Raw genomic sequence first — 16,977 nt, 5'->3', positions numbered from 1 at the left:
GATGCTTTATTTAAAACATTTTGGAAATCAGGCAAAAAACATCATTTCCATGGGGTGGCAGTAGAACATAATTCTCCTGAAATTGTATTCATCCTGTTATTTTGGGAGTGCCAAATTGAAATAAGTGGAAAATGTTGTTCTGGTATTTCAACATTCTTGATACTTTACATGATTCTGCAGCTTTTTTTATGTATTTTTTTTATAAATTACGGGTATGTATAGGAAAGAATGATTCAGATCAGAGAAAATGGATAAAGTCAAGACTGCTCATGTTCAGCTATGCTAAAATCTTTAGTTGATATTCACTGCAAGATCGGTCTTGTAAAATTGCAACATGTTTTCCTGTGTTTTTCCTAAGGTTTAAAGATAAGGAAGGTAAATATATTTATTTATTTACCTGTGGCCAAGTGAAGTCATGTAACCATTCTGAACCTAAGTGGCCCATACAGCCCCTGAAAAAAGTAGTCTGTCTTTTTTCTCGCTGGGTTCTTACATAGGCCAGTGATGGAAAAATATTCCTTAGACTGAATTCCAGTAGTTAAGCATATTGGTTTGTTTGTACCACACTATTTATTGTTTCTTTGTGCTATCTATGTGTCTACTTTCATGCTTTTCCTTCTATAATGCATCTTGCATTTTTAGGGAGGTTTAGAGAGCATAAATGTAGAAACATTGTTTTTAGAAGGGTAAAGCAGTGTTCTCCAGCAGTCTGTGTTCTCATTCCCCTGTCTTCATTCATTCAGTCCTGGCATGCCCAAGGGAGGCTGGTAATGTGGGGTTTCGCTGGCAACCGATGTTGACCTGTGCATACAAAGCTGTGAATTTGCACAATGGGACTTTTAATAAAGCTAGCTATTTGCTCAGCACAGCTAAGACACCATCTGATATGCCTACATTTTTAGGATTTTAGGTTTTAGGATCCAAACAGCATTTTGATAAAAATTGCTGACAGATGTGACTTTGTCTTCACAAACGTATGACCAGTAAGAAGCCAAGTACTCTTAGTTGGAATCATTTCCACTACCTGTACAAGACTCTTCATGGCCATTCTGTAGATGAGTGTTTTTTCTATTTTTTTTAACACAGGGAAACACCTTAAGATAACTTTTAGGTCCTCAGGCAACTTCTGCTATAATTACTTTATTTGTAATTTAGGCTGCATACACACGTTAGACTTTTGTCTTTAGAAAAGATCTTTCACAATTGTTTGCAACGACAAAAGACTGAAAGATGCATGAACAAGCGCTGTACATACATCGCTGTTCTGCTCTATAGAAAGGGGAGGGAGGTAAACAAGGGAGTGGCATACTGCTGCGCTCTCTCCCCTTAACTTGTATTATGATGGTTCGTCGTTCATTGTTCGTCGGTCTGCCAGGATAGATCCATTAACTACGTTGGACGAACACTGTACACACATCAGATTCATCCAATATCAGCCCCGAAGCGATAATCAGGCGAGAATCATCTGACCTGTGTAGGTAGCCTTAAGAGTGTGGTAGTAAAGGGGATAAATGCTTCTTACATCAATAGCCAGTGGGAATAATGTCAATGTGGAAAGAGTGTCAGTAAAACTGACTTGGGAGTCAAAAACTGCTCATTGCTCAAGGAGCCCCTTGCAACCTCTTGGGGTTCCACGGAACTTGGTTGAGAAACACTGCTGTATATTATCCTAATCCTAAATTTCCTGAAATTTTTTTTTTTTTTTTTGCTTTAAAAAATTTTGAAAAAGTTGAAAAAAATATTTGTGTCCTTCAAGTTTAACTTTTGGTTAGTTCTGCAGTTTGTGCTTAGGAAACCCAAAAAACAATTTTACTGCATGGTAAAATTCCATGGAAGAAATGAACTTTTCCTGTACCTAAAAGCACAATCAAATGGACTATATCATTGACATCACATAACACATATGACAGCTGATAAAAGATTCCAGTAAACCGTGTAGTAAAAGCTATTGTTATAATGTATACTTTTGTGATGTTTATACATGAGCATTTTTAAGAACAAAATAGGCTTTAGTAGACAAGGTCAACCCCTTTGCAACGTCATTCTACTCTAGGCATGTCCAATGCACAGCCCGGGGGCCAATTGTGGCCCGTGATCAGATTTCCACTGGCCTGCATCCTCTGTCATCAAATCAATATTATGCTGCCCGCCAGCACTGTTGACTACAGTATAAAATTATCGGCCCACTACTCGGCGGGCAAAAACGGCAGGACGGGAGTCCCTATGTGTGCACAGCGAGTCCCCTACATCATTATAGTGGCCGTAAGCTGTACGGGACCTGCACAGACCAGGCTTACTCTGATTCTAAGAACTGGAATCGGACTGACACAGGACTCAGGGAATCCCTTACATCACCCTGGTGGGCCTGTGCTGTGCTCGACCCGCGCAAACCACATCCACACTAACCCTGAGTACATGCTGAATAGTCGGCCCCCACACATTTTCACCCCACCAAATCTGGCCCTCTTTACAAAAAGTTTGGACACCCCTGTTAACTCACTTAGGCTCTACTTTTTTTGTTTATTTTTTAAAACATTTTTTATTTCAGTTTTTGAAAGTTTTAAAACAAACAAAACATACACAGAACCCACAATGGTTTTTGCATATTCCCAATGGATCCTCTTGGTACATTTAGCCCCAATATTAGGCTCACCTACAGTGATGGGGCATGGATCAGACTGTGAAGTGTGATGACAATAGTATCGGACCTTTACAGCTCACACTCACTTACTTGTAAGAATCTCTGTAAAACACAAGGCTTTCACTTAGCTGTGCAGAAAAGAAAATGCATGTACGAGTATATGCCACTTTTACTGGGAAACATAGAGAGTGCATTCTGACAGCTTAACCAAGGATTTCATTTACCGGTACACCACTGTCTGTGGCAATTATGTAAGGTTTTTATTAGAATAAGCTTGAAAAAAGAACTATGGCATACAACTTCACAGACCACAGCAATCTTTCACTCACAGATTTGATGGCTTAAATCTCTATATAAATCCTAAAATCTCAGCACAGACATAGTGAAGTAATCTTCTCTGTGTCTTTGTTCAGTATTGTTTTTTTTTTGACAGTGATGCACAAGGATGCTGATTGCATTGATCGAAACTGATAGAATTCAGGTACAAAAAAGTTGTAAACTTGTGACTTATTGACAATAGAAGATTAAATGTACATAGATTGGTTTACCTTTACACTATAATCTCAACTCCTTACTGGTAACAGAAGAAATCAGCTAATGTCTTACCTGTACTATAAAATATTTAGGTTGAATGAAAATCAATTTGTTACTGCAGGGAAAATATTTTACTAAGGATTGTGCTGTTTTCTTTCAGTCTAATTTCTGTCAAATTAAAATGCAGGATTTCATTTTATCAACATGTAGCTAATATTACAATATTGTACTTATTACAATGTATTGTGCTTTTATAATTCAGGGGAACTTTCGACACGCAAGAAGCAACAGTTTAGTGTCTCGAGAGGAGCTCATGATGATCTTGTCCAGACTGGAAAGCTTACAAATCCGAGCCTTGTATTTCACTGAGACTCAGCGCCTCACCCTTGGAGAGGTTGGGCTTGAGGACGTCACCAACTCAGGAAGTGGGCGCGTAGCACACAGTGTGGAGATATGTGCCTGCCCACCCGAATACACAGGTGACTCATGCCAGGTAGGTTTGTTGTCAGTCTCCTTCCTTATCTAATGTTGTGACCCAACATTTACTCAGACACAACAATTGCAATGCCAACTTTCCAAGGTAAACAATAAAATATTAGTGTATTTAAATAATAATATTCATGTAAAAGCTATATTCCTAAACAATATTTCCAAAAGAGTCCTGTTTATGGCATAGCAGTTATTTACAGCGTGAATTTTTTTTATCATTGCTTGCATACAAATACTGATACTTCAGTTTTTGGTTTACTATTTTGTGTTATAATAAATACTGTTTTAGCAGAAATTTCTGTGGGTCTGCTGGTAACATGGACAGTCTTCAAGAATAAAGGAATTTGCACATATACATACCAAAATAGAGTATACGTATAAATATGTGATGCACGACATTATCTAGCCAGCAGTATTAATATAGCTTTAGGGACCTTTCAAACTCTAGTTTTCCAACAATAATGCTTTTGTGTACGTGTTACAGGTTAGAGCAGCCTTTCTCAACATTTTTAATGTGGGGAACCTTAAAAATAACTTTCCTTCTATAAATACTATATTCCCAGCTCACAGTACATTAGCATGGTGGTCAGTAGGAAGAATGCGTCTTACATTGCTGGCCTTTGGGGGAATGTTACCTATACGAATAGCCAAAAAGATCATTGCTCTCAGTTTTATTTGACTTGAAAAGCACAAACTACCACTAGCATCCTCTGAAGGAACTCTGTTGATCAGAGCAAGTTTTATTTGTCCGCTCATAGATTTTAGAAATCTTTTTGTCATTGCTTTTGATGTCAAAAAACTAGAGTTGCTGTAGAAAAAGGACAAATGATATTCTCTAATTTGTATGGTAAAGAATATGTTATTATAAAAAAAAAAAACTGCAAAAGAATAGCTAAAGGTAACAAAAGTGAAAAAGATGAAAATTAGGGTTGATTTCTGTGATCTTAAAGTTACAAGAAACAATATTTATGTAAGTAGCCCTTCGGGTCTCCACAGCCAGCCACACTCTTGGCTAGCTGCTGCTAAGCTCTCCTTCATACACTACTGTGCGAATTCCTTTGGTTCAAGAAAAAAACTTTATCGTCCACTGGAAACAATAAGCATTTACCCTCCAAGGGTCACCAAGTTGCACCCAGCCATTTATGCCACTACTTCCCTCTGATCCAAACACATAGGTCAAAACAACTGCTACTACTACACCATAATATCTTTCAATTAGGATTTTTATCTCGCCATCATCCATAAATAAGTCTCAAAAAACCCCTGAAGAAGCCACAAGGCGAAGCGCGTTGGGAAAAAGATGACTGTCCTAAATTCTATGCAAATTATTTGAGCTGTGTGATGTCTAGCAATAGTATAAATGTTACTTAACCTATTACTTGTGAGGTTGCTATAACTGATATTATAAAGAACTTTTGGCGGGTTCATTTACACGACAGTCACTATGTCTCCTCCTGCAGGACCCCTGTGGTCAATCAGACTTACGGTTCCGTTACATTTGCTATATACTGTGCTGTACACAGCTGTGGTTTAGAACCAAGGTTTTCAAGGTATTTAGATTACTTTTTAGGGCATGTCTTTTTATATTTCAGGTTCACCAGGGGTTAGACAAATTACCAAAGTTTATAATGCATGCTTTGTTTATTATGATTAAAAAGACATGCAGTAATACACTACAGAAATGCACTTTACAGCATATGTAAGGTAAAAGAGAATAAATGAAGAAACTCCAAATTTAGGATAATGTTGTTTAGTTTGTCCTTACCTTTAATATAAAGTTCATCCTATAACTTTTTGTTCAGTATACACATAATTAATAAACTGTGTAACCCATACTACTTCTTTTTTTGCTTTTTTACCATATAAAAAATTTTAATAAACACAGGAATTAGATATATATTAGGCATAGGTAATAGCTGACAACTATATATAATCACCTATAGAACGCAATACGTTAATGATGCAATTGGAACCCCCTAATGCTATCAGTAAGGAATAGCACAGCAAGTAAAGGCTTGTCATTACAAAGGCTCTGAGCTGCCTCTCGTATAACTGTGCTATGCTGAAAATATGTAGCCCAAAGGAAGCTGTAGCACCTCTGACTGATCCATCACACATACATCCTACTTGTCTGCACTATTACTCAGGCAGTGATTTACCGTACTAGTGGTCTAGAAATGTCTGACTCTCCCAGGGTGGAGACAATGTGTTATCAGGCACACCTTAGATACACTACCGTATACTAAAAAGCCTGTCAGGCCTTGGGGCCACATATATTTATTACACAATATGACTCATTCTGTGATCCGAGAGGTGGAGCAAAGCACAACACCATGCATGCCTTGCAGTGGACCTGGATACCTGAGTCAGAATTGTGCAGTATAAGAGGGATGTCACAAGGTGAATGACAATTTTTTAAGCACTGCTCTTTGAAGCATGGGTGCCCACTGACAGGCTGCAGGAGCAGTACAGAAGATCTCTTTATATATTTATATCTATATATTACTATTTATATTCTATAAGAAACTATCAGAGGCCATCAAAAGGAGCTTTTCATTTTTCCGATAAGGAAGATGTTTTGCCTGGCATGCTTTTTGACCAGCCTAGTCCTTTATGGAGTAACTGCTACACAGCAGAGATCAGGGTTCCTGCAAGTCCCACATCGGTTTAATCAACAGCAGAATATTTTGGATAGAGATGCAAACAAGGTGAGTAAGCCCCTTAAAATGTATTCTTAGCATATGATTATATATTGTTTTATAGACAGTTTAGCCATTTGAATGTTTTCTGATGTTTATATTCTTCTTGCACTTTAGCATTTGCCATTTCTATATATTTGTTCTTTTTAAAATGATATTGTCTTGTATTACCATGTATTGTTTTGGGTGTAATTGTTTATTTTTTATCTGTTCCAAACTTAGTCTCAAGTTTTTGTACAAACAGTAGGATATGATAGGGAGGCACATAATAAATGTACAATATGAATTTGTATATTACTGCAGACTATGTAGGTGACACAACAAGTACAAGATACATTTGTTATTAGTCGTATTACTATTTATTGTGTTATATTTTACAAAATGTTATTGTGACTTATTGCACATGCCCGTAAAACAGACGTTGATTGCATTATCACATCCATTAAAATGGAACAGCTCTGACCACTATCCATTTAGAAACAATCACTCCTTCATACCTTATTTTTTACCATACTTGTAGGTTTACAGCAAAGGTACCGTCTAATATCAGCCACGTATTCCTCCATTCATTGCACAGAATTTGAGGCAAGTTTGCAGTTACAGTTTAAGGCAAGGTGGCGATCATCCGTGCAATGCATAAAAATCCTATCTTCTGTGGAGACTTGAAGGCCCCATAAAAAAAATTGTAATGACGTGTAGATATCATCTGTTTTAACTCTAGCATGCTTCTTAGTGGATCAATGGAGGACTTCTGATTACTTAAATTGTGTATTGTGTAAATTGTGTTTTTAGTGGAATAAACACAACAGATAACATAGAAGCATATGACATAGTAATAAAAGTTAATATTCCAATAGTATTACATCAGTATTGCATCAATATGCCCCTGATTATCAATTAGGAATACTTACAATGGCTTGCAGAATTCCCTGTAGTCATTAATATAACCAGTATTGCTTTAGTATGTGTTTGGCTTATTTAAGCTTACCTAAGCATAATATGTTTGGTTTTACTTACATATGTGCAGTAGTGCTATTTTAGGTATCTGTTCTCTCAACACCTAAGATTACATTGAATTGTGACTCACTTCTAACATTCTTTAATAAATTTTACTTGGAACACACATACAATATTTTGATATTATATTGATAATATTTTTTACTTGTACTTTATCCCATAAAAATATTTGATAAGCTACACTACAAACCAGCAGCTGTGGCACATGTTTAATACTATATGGCAAAAAGCAGTAATCTAGTGCTACCTATGACAATCAGATTTCAGCTTTTATTGTTTAGGTTGACCAGTGAAAGTTGGTCCCAATTTTCTCTGTCTTACATATTGCCTAGTACAAGTACCTTGTTCCTAAATATCAGATATACTTAATAGAGCAGAGCATTGACTGATATACAATAACACCAACGACCATTCAGCAATTATCTTTAATCATTATGACTACTATAAACTGCTAAAAGAGTAAATCGGTTTGGTGGAAATTGGCATACCATTGCTGTTTGTCTTTAGCAAACAACCCTACAAGTCTTTCCCTGTGAGATTCTTCAGTCTCTTATAAAGATTTTCTGATGAGTACAGTGAAACTTTTGTATGGTTATGTTCCCACAGGAACTTGTAATTACATAATAAATCAGCTACTTAATAATCCCCTATTTTATTAGTAATAATCCAGCAAAACTTTTGTTAGAACCTGTAGATGTTATTGGCAGCCAAGGATCTCTGTGTGCTCAGCATGTGAGTTCTTGTTCACTGGATGGCTTCAGTTATTTATTCCACGTTCTTTCATTAAAACAAAGCACCTGGGGTCTTACTATACAAATGCCTTAACCTGCTGCTGATGAGATCATGTTCAAGGTTTTATACTGTTTGAAAGCTTAAAAAAAATAACTGTATTGTAAAGGTGCCATACCCTAAAAGAAGAATGTAGTCTGCTAATGCCATTTTGATATTGATTTATTTGCTTTAGGGATAAATGTGGTTGTAATCATTTAAGATAATATTACTTAAAGTTTGTTTATATACCCTTTTGTGTTCTTTGGATTGAATGGATTTCAGTGCTGCTATTGATGGTTAGTTAGGTGGTGTGTGTGATGGGAAATGAGAGTTTATATGAGTTCAATAAGAAACAGCAAGCAGCTCCAGAATTATATACAGTACAGCAAGAGGGATGCAGGTTGGAGAACATTAAAGTATACAGTATGTATAGGAAAAACTTTTTTGTATTTGGTTAATGTATTGCTTTCTGTGTATCAAAGTTATTTTAACTTCCTGTCCCAGTGATGCAACAGGAAATTAGTGAAAATCATCTAGGTGGAATAGTCCCCCGGTTAGACAGTTTCCCCAGGGATAAGTGTCACCATTAGGAAATTTCTCTTCATCTCTTGTTCTGCAGACAACTAAACTATTGAGATTAATAAATATATTTATCTCCCCTCCTATTTTGTGCTGCTTCCCCCACCTCTCAGATTGTAAACTCTTCTGAGCAGGGTCCTCTCCTCCCCCTGTGTCACTGTATCTGTCTGTCATTTGAAACCTCTAAGTACAGTGCTGAATATTATGTTCATGCCAAATAAATACTGTTTTTTATTATTATTATTATTATTATTATAAATATTATTAATAATAATTATAAATATAACTAATATAAAACATAATGGGAACACATTTACTTTTGATATGATATGCATACCCTATTTTTTTTTAGTTCCACGTTTATATGTAAAATGTACTTGAACACATACATTTAACTTTTATTCAAGTATCTCAAGATGGAATTCAAGAATATCTAATAACTATTCTAAATATTCTATTTTCAGGAATGTGCACCTGGACACTACCGTGAGAACCAGGGATTATATCTAGGAAGGTGTGTCCCATGTAGATGTAATGGACATTCAACTCGGTGTCAGGATGGGTCAGGAATATGTATTGTAAGTACTGGTTTCATAAATGGTTTCATTGTAACTACTTAGAGATTTCTTATCATAAAGGTGGTTTAGGCCAGCAAACCCAAAAAGGTATATTTCAGTTTTAAAAAAAATACTTTTTTTTATTGTTCTCTTTTCTTGTTGGCTCTTTTGGCAGGACTTCCCCTTCACTTAGGTTGTTAAACTATTTAAGGTTTTCCATGAAATTCACTTAATGACCATGCCACCTGGGCACATACCCTGCTCTCATCTAGCGTAGCATATTCTGATGGTATTCTTGTTGTACAATACCTGGAGAAATACTTTAAATTCTACATTTATGTTCCGTAGATATCAATCCTGTATGTGGTCAACTTGAAATAGCTTTGAAGGTTTTTTGTTAGTTTTTTGATCCTAAAAAACGTCTTCAACTTCTTTCTGAATACCTACTTTTTACTATCCCATATCTTGTACTTCGTATGTTTTGTGTAGGAAGTCTATCAAGATGTATAGAATTTAAACTAAACCTACCTAAAAGTCACTGTAATAACATAAAAATAAGAAAAAAACTCATTAATAGTTTATTAGTTATTTCTAATAAATAAATCAGTATACTGTATGAATGTGCAGTAAAACAGTAAGAAGAGCTGCAATACAGAAGTGGACTTTGTGCAGGTGTGGGACAGCAATGATCTAGCCTCTAGCCTTGGAATGTGGTTATACAACTTTTAATAAATGTAAACTTCAGCTACTCATTTCATTCTCAGAAAGTTTGTATTATTTTTTTAAATCCTGAATGCTGGATTTCAATTCTTTACTTTTACAGTAGTTTATAATTTTTAAATATTCCTCCAAAATAAGAGTTAATGGCTATAACGTGGAGTCTGATAGACCTGACTGTGATTGTAGCATTGCACTAAAAGCTAATGCATAATCTGCTAATGCATAATGCTATAATGCTAATGCATAAAAAATCTGATTGCCCATTTTTTGTTGAATCAGATAAAATGCTAGCCATTAGAAGTGTTTCCAGCTTTGCTTGTTGTCAGTGTAAAGGTTATAGTGCGATCCTATTGTCTTGTGATTGTTAGAGAGTGCTCCTCACTACACATCTGCTGGTCATTGGAAATATGGCAAAAACTAGATCAATATCAGGGAGGTGATAAGTATTTACACTAACAATGGACCCATCAACCAGTGTATGGCCAGGTTAACTTGTTGGTGTATATTTGGGGCCCAATCCTGTAAGAAAAGAAAATTGCTTTTAATTTTACACCATGCTTTGTATTGTCACCAACAGTCGTTAAAGTACACTGGAAAAACGGTGAACAACTATTGAATTATGGCAAAAACAGAAAAAAAAATATAATGAGAATAGTTTTTACTTGATTATTTTACGGTTTGTTGAAATATGACTTCAGGGACCAACATACAATTCTATTATTATTAACAACATAATAATCAGCAACAAGATATACTTGTAGGTTAAAAGAACAATGTCATTATCAAACTGCATACATTCAAAACTGATCTGTTTTTACACCATGCTGTGATACAAATGTATAAACTGGAGAAGTCTTCTTCTGAATTAGCATTTAGTGTAGAAGCAGATTTGTCATGTAAGCAATTCAGCCGTTTAGGGAGTGCCCAGATTACAGTTCATTTCTCAGGTAGGACAAGCCATTACAGGACTTGTGTGTTACAGGAATATGCGGACATTTAATATCAGACTAGAACAGTCTGTAACTGAGGATTTCATCATGTCTATAAAAGGAAAAGTATGGGTCATAATATTAAATGTGGTTTGGAACACAACCATGACATTATTATATACCTATTAAGTGAGGCTATAATAACAGCTTAACTTTCCAGTTAATTATCAAAACTACTATCTCATAAACTGACAAAGCATACCAACATTTAAATTAATAAATGGCTTAAAATAAAGATTATTGTAAGTTACGTCTAGGAATCTTTTATAAATACCAGTGAGCTATTGCTATTTTAAGTCATTGCCACATTGGAGGTGGTCATGCCCACCCTGTAATGAATTCACCCTTTCTCATGCTAAGTTTAATATCAATCATGGGTCTATACATTTTTGGGCATGGGAGACTTGGGCCTTGTCATAGTCCAACCAATTGATTAGGTAGTGAACATAAAGTATGGTAACACTGCATGTATCCGTGCAGTCAGGCTGCTGCAGCACTAATGAGCAGAGAAAATGCCTTATAGGTCCTTAAATGGTACCCAAGGTTGACTTTACAGATAAAATAGGCAAATGAGCCAACATTCTTACATTTATGTGGGCATTAACACCTTCCTGAAAAACAGTCTTGGCAAAAAAAGTGTGTTGGACAGGGTCAAACACCTTATGTGACTTCTACTGTTCCTTTTTAAAATCAAAACGCACCATATGTGTCTGACTATCTTTTTGCCATACAGCTAGTGTAGATTTGCTGCACACATTTTAATATACTTGCGCCTGATTTAATAAAACTCTCCAAGACTGGAGAGAATACACTTTCATCAGTGAACCTGGGTGATCCAGTAAACCTGGAACGGATCTGGCCCAGGATTGAAAACATTTGCTAACAAATGGTTGCTGGATATACTTTTCTGATGAAAGTATATCCTCTTCAGCTTTGGAGAGCTTTATTAAATCAAGCCAAAAGAGTGAACACCTCTTTTTCTACGAGAGAAGTATGAGAAGTATCAGCACCTATTGCAAGGATGTAATATGAGTTGAGTAATTTTTCAGTTAATGGCATCACTGAACAGTCCCATTAAGTATTTATCAATATTGACAGAATTAAATATTTTTAGAACAAAATGTTAAGCTAGTTTATAGTTTGTAAAGGTTTAAATGTATCCAGGTTACAGTATACCAAGCAAAGCTCATTTATATTAAACTGGACTTGATATAGCTAGTAATCTATCTAATAAGCTAGTCACTGGATAAAAGTCCATTTACCTGGACTTGTTTAGTAATGTTGAAGTTGTTTAACCAGACGTCCAAAAGGCTAAGTGAGTTCCAAAGTGTGTCAGCATAGTCCAACATATATGGTTCAACATAGCCTAGTATTAATATCTAACACTAAAATGTGTCAAGGCATATGTTGATATTCCAAGAACATAAAAGGTGTGGAAGGTCGTGAAAACACCATTTACTAATTAACACAATCCAATTACCATGATACCCAGATATTTCTAAATAGATGAGGGAACATCAACATTTTTATGATCAATTGCTTCAGATTTTTGAGGCATAATAGGAATTTTAATCTTTAATAGGTGTAAAAGCAACATGTTTTTTTTAAAATGTAAATTCATCCAAACAGGCCTATGTGCATTTGATCATGTTTACCACATTACCAGCATTAACAGGCAGTGGAGCCTGTAGGCACACAATGTTTTGTACCCATAAAGGAATATCTCTCTGTTAAAATCACATTTCTTACAGATAACATTTTCCTTTTTATACTGGTCTTATATCTGTTTAGAAAATAGGGAATGTTTTTAGTATTCCTCTTTGGGATTACTTTATTCCACACTGGAGAAATGAGGGGGGATACAGGGAATGTTATACAGGGAAAATTTGTGTTTATTTATTTCAACTAATTGTATTAATTATTATGTTCAATCCTGGTATTAACTTAATTTCCTGATAGCATTCTGTGTGCTTACACTTCTAGAACTGCCAGCATAATACTGCAGGTGACCACTGTGAATTGTGCAAAGAAGGTTACACAGGAAATGCTCTGGAGGGGTCATGTAGCTTATGTGCTTGTCCTCTTCCTGTTCTTTCAAACAGGTAAGCTATAGATTGAACAATACACAAACTCACAATTCATACATAAAGGGAGTGATTTATGATAAAGGCTAAGCAATATGAATAATTAAATATAATAATAATGTTAAGAATAAAAAAAAATATTTAATAAGCAGCAACATTGTTGTCATTGCTGATAGAAATTCGCTAAACTTAAGTTTACTACAACAAGGATTATTTAGGATGTTCACATCAGCCCACAAAGATTTTAGGTCAGACACGACCTTTTGGCAAAACCTGGAATCGCCATACTGGCACAAAGTTTGCATTAAGCCCCTCAGGTTCTAATAGTTATTTTGCTGTTGGAGGTTAGAAATAAAAATTACACTCTCTGTTTTATTAAGAACAAAAAAGTACCACTTTTATTGGTTTTATTTATAGCCTCACAAATATTAATGTCTATTTCCTTTAAATGTATTAAACTTCAGGAATATGTACACATCTTCACACAGAGCTTCCCTATGCAAAGACAGGGACATAATTGATAATAAATCTGTGTTTAGTAGAGAAGCACTATATATTTGCTACCAGATAGTTTGCTATATAAAGATATTTAATCCATTTTTTTATTATTATTATTCTCAGCTTTGCCACAGGATGTACAGGAAGTGGAAGAAACCTAAAGTGTTTCTGCAAGCCCGGATACACTGGATATAACTGTGGGGAGTAAGTATTCATCCCAATGTGCTACATGGCACAGTGCTATTACACAAAGGTGTAACATTTGCAATGACAAGTAGGTGTTATACGTGAAATAGTTCATTGCTACTTTGCTATGTTTATACAACATATACTGTGTACCATTTAGATTTTAATCTAAGATCTGTTCTTATTTTTTGTGCAGATGTGCACAAGGCTACTATGGCAATCCATTACGGTTGGGTGGCAAATGTCAGCCATGTAACTGTGGTAATAATGGACAGCTGGGCAGTTGTGATCCTTTAACTGGAGGTAAGAAAGACCAATAATATGTGCATGCAACTGTAGTAAAGTAATGTTCCTCTATGTATGAGTGCTATAAATAAGTAGGTATTGTCATGTAGCAGTGTATTGTAAGATTGGACTTTACATCCATTGTCAAACTAAGTTGCCACATTAAAGCAAATGTATTTCTACATTTAAACACACACTTAAACACACATTTAAATATGTATATGATTGTATCCTTATTTGTTGGATAATGTTTCAAAGATTGCATTGTATTTTTTTTCCAGAATGCCTTGATGAAGATCCAAAGGACCCTGGAGATGACGAATGTAAGTGTTCAGCTTCGTACCCAAATTTTCTATTCCTCTCTAATATAAGCCAAACACTTAGTGGTATTAGGAAGTGCCTGCTCTTTCTCCCCACATTCTCACAACTGGGTTGGCAAGCTCAGTTACTACCAGAAAGTGGCTTTCATATGAGCCTGGCATTCATCCATAGCAGAGAGGGGAACGGTAGCTTCTTCATGTATATGAAGGTATTTTTCCTAATGTTTATACGCTTTATTAATTTGGTTTGCATGTTGTCATTTGGATTTTTACAGCATGTGACAGCTGCGTTAATACTCTATTGATGGATCTCAGGACTGTGCAAGATGAACTCAACCTCATCAAGATCAGACTGGAAAGCTTTAATGCCTCCAGCCGGTCATTAAAGCAGATCAGAGACCTGGAAACTCGCATCCAAGAAGTAAAAGTGAGTGCAGTGGAACAGTTCATGTTATAACCGAGGCCATCATGGTAGACTCTAGAATGACTTTCTACCCTGTTGGTTTTAGGGATCAGCTGGTAGCTTAAAAGGAGATCAAAATGCATTAAATGGTCCTAACTATGTATACTGTATATATCAGAAGTTAAAATGAACTGAAAAATATAATGGGGTTTGGTATATTTTGGTGACAGTTGTGTAAAGGAGGATTGCCTCTCACATTAAAAAATTTACTCCCAGTTTCTGTTAGTCTGTGGGATAAAAAGAGAAGTAAGGGAAACAATAACTTTTCTTGTCATTTTCAATGTTCTACACAATATTTGCTTATATCTTATGCACCTAATCTAAGATATATTGCTATGTAATGTAAATGTAAGATGATACAAAAAATACAAACTCAAAAAGTGATGTACATATTTTGTTTGATTTCCATCACAGCTGCAGTATGACAGTTATAACAGTAAACTTACAAGTCAACGTCAGAAAGTGGACGGTCTAGAGAAAGACACTGAAGGCCTCAAACAGCAGATAGCAGCTCTGCTCGAAAAGGTGAGCTGGAAAACACCAACAACAAAGTTAGTGGTGAGTTAACAACACTGTAATTAGGGAATTTTAATGAATCATTCCTTCTCATTTCAGGCTCAGATGAATTATAAGAAGTATGAAAACATTATGAAAAATGCTGATGATACTTTCCGTACTGCTAGCAATATGCTTCTGAACATTGATGTGCTCTTGAAGAACATTAACAGTATGTTTTATACTATATTTCTGAATCATAGCTTGGCTAAATACAATCATTTGCTTTATTAAAACTTTTTTATTTATATTTTTATTTTATGGTAAATTCCTTTTTAATCTGTTTAATTCAAAGACTTCTCATATTTACCAAGTGCAGCCAGCTGGCAGAAAGCTCCAAGCAAAAAAACTACTTGTTAAACTGTAGTGTAGAGAATTAGAGCTTAATAACAGGATATACTAGAATGCACAGACTGTAGGAAAGATTCAGAGGACTGGTACAGGCCTTCTAGTCCCATGGCAGAGACATGACATGTTTATTAGCCAGTTTAGCTGTAACAAGCATGCAAAAAGGCATGAAAACGTCATATGAAGAGTATTTAGGGGTCTTGGTTCAAGTAATTATGTACACGTCACATGTTATTCAGATAGACTGACACTACAAGTAAAATATGACAAGCTGTTCAAAGGCAGTGAACATTTGGGTTCTCTTGGATATGGAGATTTACATATGTTTAGGCAGCTGAGCGGCAACAGGTAACTTTGCATGAGACCCTCATTGTGCTTTTTATAACCACTATCAAGTCTATATTGGGGAAATTTAAAGATCCCTATTTCTGATATTTTTCCAGTCCTCATCCAAGAAATTGCAAAAGGACCAGCTGGCCCAACAGGTCCTGGAGAAATGTCTTCAAAAATGGAAGAGGTGCAGCGCATGCTAAATGAGATGCGAACGCGCAACTTTAACACACAGAAAGCAGAAGCAGAACGGGAGAAAGAAGAAGCCAGATCCTGTAAGTAATGCAAGATGCAAGTATAGCTAGAGCATGTATGTGTTCTGCAACACGTATCACGTTTATTGTTATTGGTTACAACACTTATGAATTATGATCACATATTAAATAATTTTCTCTTTATAATTAGTACTGAACCGTGTGAGAAGCCAGTTCCAGAATCAAATTGACCAGCACAAGGATCTTATGAAGGACATAAATAAGTCTATAAAAGATTTTGAAGCCAAAATAAATGACCTGCGAGATGCTCTAGATGAGGCTTCAGCACAAACCAAACAAGCAAATAATCTCAACAAAGATAATAAAGTTATCCTGGATGATCTTAAGGTAAATAATATCTAATAAGACTTTAATAGGTTGACTCACAAAAACTTTGTTCTAGAGCAGGGGTGCCCACACTTTTTTGGCTTGCGAGCTACTATTAAAATAACCAACTCAAAATGATCTACCAGCAATAGTATTTGCACTTAATACCTCCTGTGCGTGGTAGAGTTTATATTGAAAGGCAGGGCTCCACGATCTACTCGCGTTGCCTTTGCGATCTACCAGTAGATCGTGATCCACCTGTTGGGTGCCCCTGTTCTAGAATATGGACACCTTTGATTTTTTTCCTTCTTTATATTGGTAAATCAACTCA

The 16,977-nt window shown here is 35.7% G+C and overlaps 1 protein-coding gene across 1 annotated transcript in view; it reads left to right on the top strand.

Moving 5' to 3' along the window:
• LAMA3 (laminin subunit alpha 3) overlaps positions 1 to 16,977 on the top strand; it is a 119,276-nt gene that overhangs the window by 77,220 nt on the left and 25,079 nt on the right. Inside the window, exons 40-50 of the mRNA XM_072411311.1 lie at positions 3,438 to 3,668; positions 9,195 to 9,308; positions 12,980 to 13,098; positions 13,702 to 13,782; positions 13,961 to 14,067; positions 14,331 to 14,372; positions 14,645 to 14,796; positions 15,247 to 15,357; positions 15,448 to 15,559; positions 16,179 to 16,340; positions 16,471 to 16,667. Of these exons, the coding sequence (XP_072267412.1) occupies positions 3,438 to 3,668; positions 9,195 to 9,308; positions 12,980 to 13,098; positions 13,702 to 13,782; positions 13,961 to 14,067; positions 14,331 to 14,372; positions 14,645 to 14,796; positions 15,247 to 15,357; positions 15,448 to 15,559; positions 16,179 to 16,340; positions 16,471 to 16,667 (1,428 nt within the window). The remainder of the gene's footprint in view (positions 1 to 3,437; positions 3,669 to 9,194; positions 9,309 to 12,979; positions 13,099 to 13,701; positions 13,783 to 13,960; positions 14,068 to 14,330; positions 14,373 to 14,644; positions 14,797 to 15,246; positions 15,358 to 15,447; positions 15,560 to 16,178; positions 16,341 to 16,470; positions 16,668 to 16,977) is intronic.

Source organism: Pyxicephalus adspersus, chromosome 5 (assembly GCF_032062135.1).
Source record: "Pyxicephalus adspersus chromosome 5, UCB_Pads_2.0, whole genome shotgun sequence".
Classification (NCBI taxonomy): Eukaryota; Metazoa; Chordata; class Amphibia; order Anura; family Pyxicephalidae; genus Pyxicephalus; species Pyxicephalus adspersus.
Note: the sequence above shows the minus strand (reverse complement) of the source record. Positions and strands in the feature narration are given on the sequence as shown.